At 36.7% G+C, this 3,525-nt stretch overlaps 1 protein-coding gene across 3 annotated transcripts in view; it reads left to right on the forward strand.

Moving 5' to 3' along the window:
• Nucleotides 1-3,525, forward strand: part of LOC106871885 (macrophage mannose receptor 1) — a 51,803-nt gene that overhangs the window by 40,888 nt on the left and 7,390 nt on the right. For all 3 annotated transcript variants that reach the window (XM_052971444.1, XM_052971448.1, XM_014918639.2), the window contains exon 2: nucleotides 2,975-3,148. In XM_052971444.1, the coding sequence (XP_052827404.1) occupies nucleotides 2,975-3,148 (174 nt within the window). The remainder of the gene's footprint in view (nucleotides 1-2,974; nucleotides 3,149-3,525) is intronic.

Consider the following 3,525-nt stretch of genomic DNA (forward strand, 5'->3'; position numbering starts at 1 on the left):
TATATATATATATATATATATAAATACATACATACATACATACAAACATACATACATACATACACACACACATACATACATACATACATACATACATACATACATCAGTAGTCGGTGAGGAGGTGAAGGGAGAGAGAGTGAGAGAGTGATGATAGAGGGTTTTGTTGCAATTTGAAGGGATGCTGAAAAGTTTCCGGCTTTAAGGGTTTCGTGAAAGGCCTAGTTGGAGGCCCAAGCTTCCGAGTTCTTTTACAGGTGTTACAATAACTGAAGAACCGCTGCAATCCTCCTGTATTTTCTGTTACTCAAAGCCAAAAAGTTTTCAACATCGCCTCGTATGTACACGAACGCATCGGCGAATAAAATTAGGGAAGTGTGTTGCTGAGAAAAGAAAAAAAGTTTAAAATTTGGATGAAAGTCAGACCCATATCTAGTTAGCAACTTCCTTGTCTAAGATGTTTAGTTCGTCTACTGTCCATGCGATTACCCTTGCTCCATATCTAAGGAGTGAAACCACCCAGGTGTTGATAACTTCAATCTTATTCCGTCCGTTTAACTTCGACTTAAGGATCAGTCTCAATCTGCGCAAGTACTCCACCTTAAATTTTTCTGTCATTTCTTTCTCCATCAGTTTATCCATTTCCAAAATCCCCAAGTACTTAGAACCCGTCTCTTCTATTTGCTTCATAACCTCCCCCGACTGTATCGTTAGCCCGTCCATACATTTGATTTTGCCTCTCTTCAAGAGCAACACACCACACTTTCTCAGTCTGAACTCCATTCTGATATAAGAACTGAAAGCATACACCGTATCAACGAGGGAACTGACTTGGGCTTCATCTTTACCATAAAGTTTGAGGTCCTCCATGAATAACAAATGGTTGACTTTTTGTTGGCGGCTTTTGAATACATACTCAGCTTTTGCTTTCCTCAGAATCAGTGTTAGTGGTGTGAAGTACAGTACAAAGATCAGTAGAGGCAGGCAGTCCCCTTGGAAGATGGTCCTCATGATTATTACTGTCCTTAAACTTCTTCCGTATGCTGTCAAATGGCAGACAGGATATCGGCCTATAATTGTCTACCGTATTGCCTTTTACGATGTTTTTCAAGCACAACACTGTCCTACTCAATGTCACCCATTCTGGTGTTACTTGGTTGGCATTTAACAAGATGCTGAGTTGCACAGCTATTCGTGCATGACATTCACGAAATCTTTTGATCCAGTAGTCTTGAACTCCATCTGGTCCCGAAGCCTTCCAGTTGCTCATTTTTTTTTTTTTTTTGCTGATTTCCATCACTTCCCTCACAGAAATGACCAGCCCTGCCTGTTTTGGACAGACTACTGTTTGTTTCAGTTCTTGCAACACTCAGCATCCTTCTTGTGCTTCTTGTCTTTGCTCCAGATCTCACTCCAAAACCTTTGACTTTCATTGTTATCTGGTATCAATTTTTCATCTGGACACTGTCCATTTATTTCTTTATAGAATCTCTTCTGATCTACTCTGAATATCCTATTCTGGTGGTAACCCTTCATTCTTTGGTCGTATCTTACCACCTTTGCTTTCGTTGCAACGAGGCGCTGTTTCAGTTCCTCCATTACCACTTTCAGCCCCTCTCTTTTGATATTATACTTCCTTTTCAGCGCCCTGTATTTTTGTTCGCTTTTAAGCTCCCCTTTCTCTTTTCGGTCTAACACAGAAATTTCCTTCGAGAGCATATCTAACTCTGCCTGTATTCATTTTTTCCACCATGGATCTTTCCGTTTGTTACTCTAATTATATTTCTTTTTCTTGACATCAACACCCACGTTTTCTGCTACAACAAAACTTGTTGCTTTAATCAAATTATTTGATTCTGTGATGTTGCTTGTTCTGATGTATTTCAGAATTTCATTGACATGTTTCGTTTCTTGGTTCAATTTCCACCGATCACCCTTTATAAGGTTGCAAATAATGTCGCTATCCTTCTCCTGTAGTCTTGGTTCAAAACTTACTGAGTTATACTGCGTGGCATAAAGTGTTTTGCTTGCGTATTAATGTAAAATAGTTTTATCTGGATAGGAGTAGTTGGTACAAAGTGAATGACAGTATATTGTTACTAGAAGTAGAAGAGCTTAAAAGAGATTAATTAAAACGTGTAAAACACTGTAGTCGATGGTTCAAGGTCCATTAAAGAAACATTTGACTCATATGCAGCGACAAACGTCTTGTTAATAATCTTCCTGTCAAATGTGAAGTTGAACTCAATAAAAGAGCAATGCTTTACTGGTGGAAGTTTCCCAATCAGCTGTTGTTCGAAATCAAAAAAAAAAAAAAATCAAAGCCACAGTGTCTTATATCGAAGTTGTCAAGACATGTAACCGTAAATGTGTCATGTAAGAAATAAGGTTTCTGATAAATATTATTATTATTATTATTAGAAATCGCTGAGTAAAAGAAAACGATACAGAAGGGAATCTTTTATAGTAAATTAGAGATGCTTGAGGTAAGAGCAACAGTCAGGATATTCGTAAGTTAGAAAGGTTGTACCATTACGCTTTAATGATGCAGTAACCTGTTTCTATACACGTTGATTGAGAGTTGAAAAGTATTACCATTAATGAGTCTAACGCTAGCTCAGGAGTATTCATTTCTAACGTTGGTGTATGTATTATCGACCCAACACAATGTTTAAATTTTGATGAATGAGAGATTGTAAAAACCTAATAACTCTATGCATAGGAGGTTTAGAGATTGCTCCCGACAAAAAAAATGCTAGAAATATTTATCATCCATCTAAAAACAAAACTGGAAGTGAAGTGTATAGTGATCCTACTTGCAAGTGTGCAGTTAAAAATTAGTCTCAATTGAGGTGTACTGGGTAAGAAAAGATATTTCTCAGTTAATTAATAGTTAATAGCAGCATAAAATTATCATAGTTATTACTTTTCCAAATGAACTAATACATTAAACATATTTTACTTGTCTTCCTAAAGCTGAATGCCCAACGTCAGATGGCTACACTTACCAACCAGAACTCAGATTATGCTTTCGAATAGGTCAAACCAAAATCACATGGAATGAAGCTGCAAACGTTTGCAATAAGGATCGAGGACAACTTATCCACATAAAAAATCTAGAAATAATGAAGTACCTACTAAACGAATTGAGTGCGTAACATTTTAATACTGTATTCAAACTCTCCCTCACACATAACAGGCTCTTTCTCTCTCTTTGTCTCTCTGTCTTTGTTTGTCTCCCCCCCTCTCTCTCTCTCTCTTGCTCTCCCTCACACACACAAACACACGCTCAAACACACACACGCATACACAAGATATATCTAATATTATAAACTATAACTGTTTAATAACATTTTGAATTTAAATTTTTTAGTATTTTGCAAATTACCTTCCATTTTTACCTTCAAATTTTTCTCTTTGGACTTTGTATTTTGATTGTTTCTCTTACGATGAGAAAATACAGACGTTTTAGAAAAATATCGGGATCTTTTTTAAAACGGGGGCCACATTTTTCATTAATGTTTTAC

This window comes from Octopus bimaculoides, chromosome 1 (assembly GCF_001194135.2).
Source record: "Octopus bimaculoides isolate UCB-OBI-ISO-001 chromosome 1, ASM119413v2, whole genome shotgun sequence".
NCBI classification, from domain to species: Eukaryota; Metazoa; Mollusca; class Cephalopoda; order Octopoda; family Octopodidae; genus Octopus; species Octopus bimaculoides.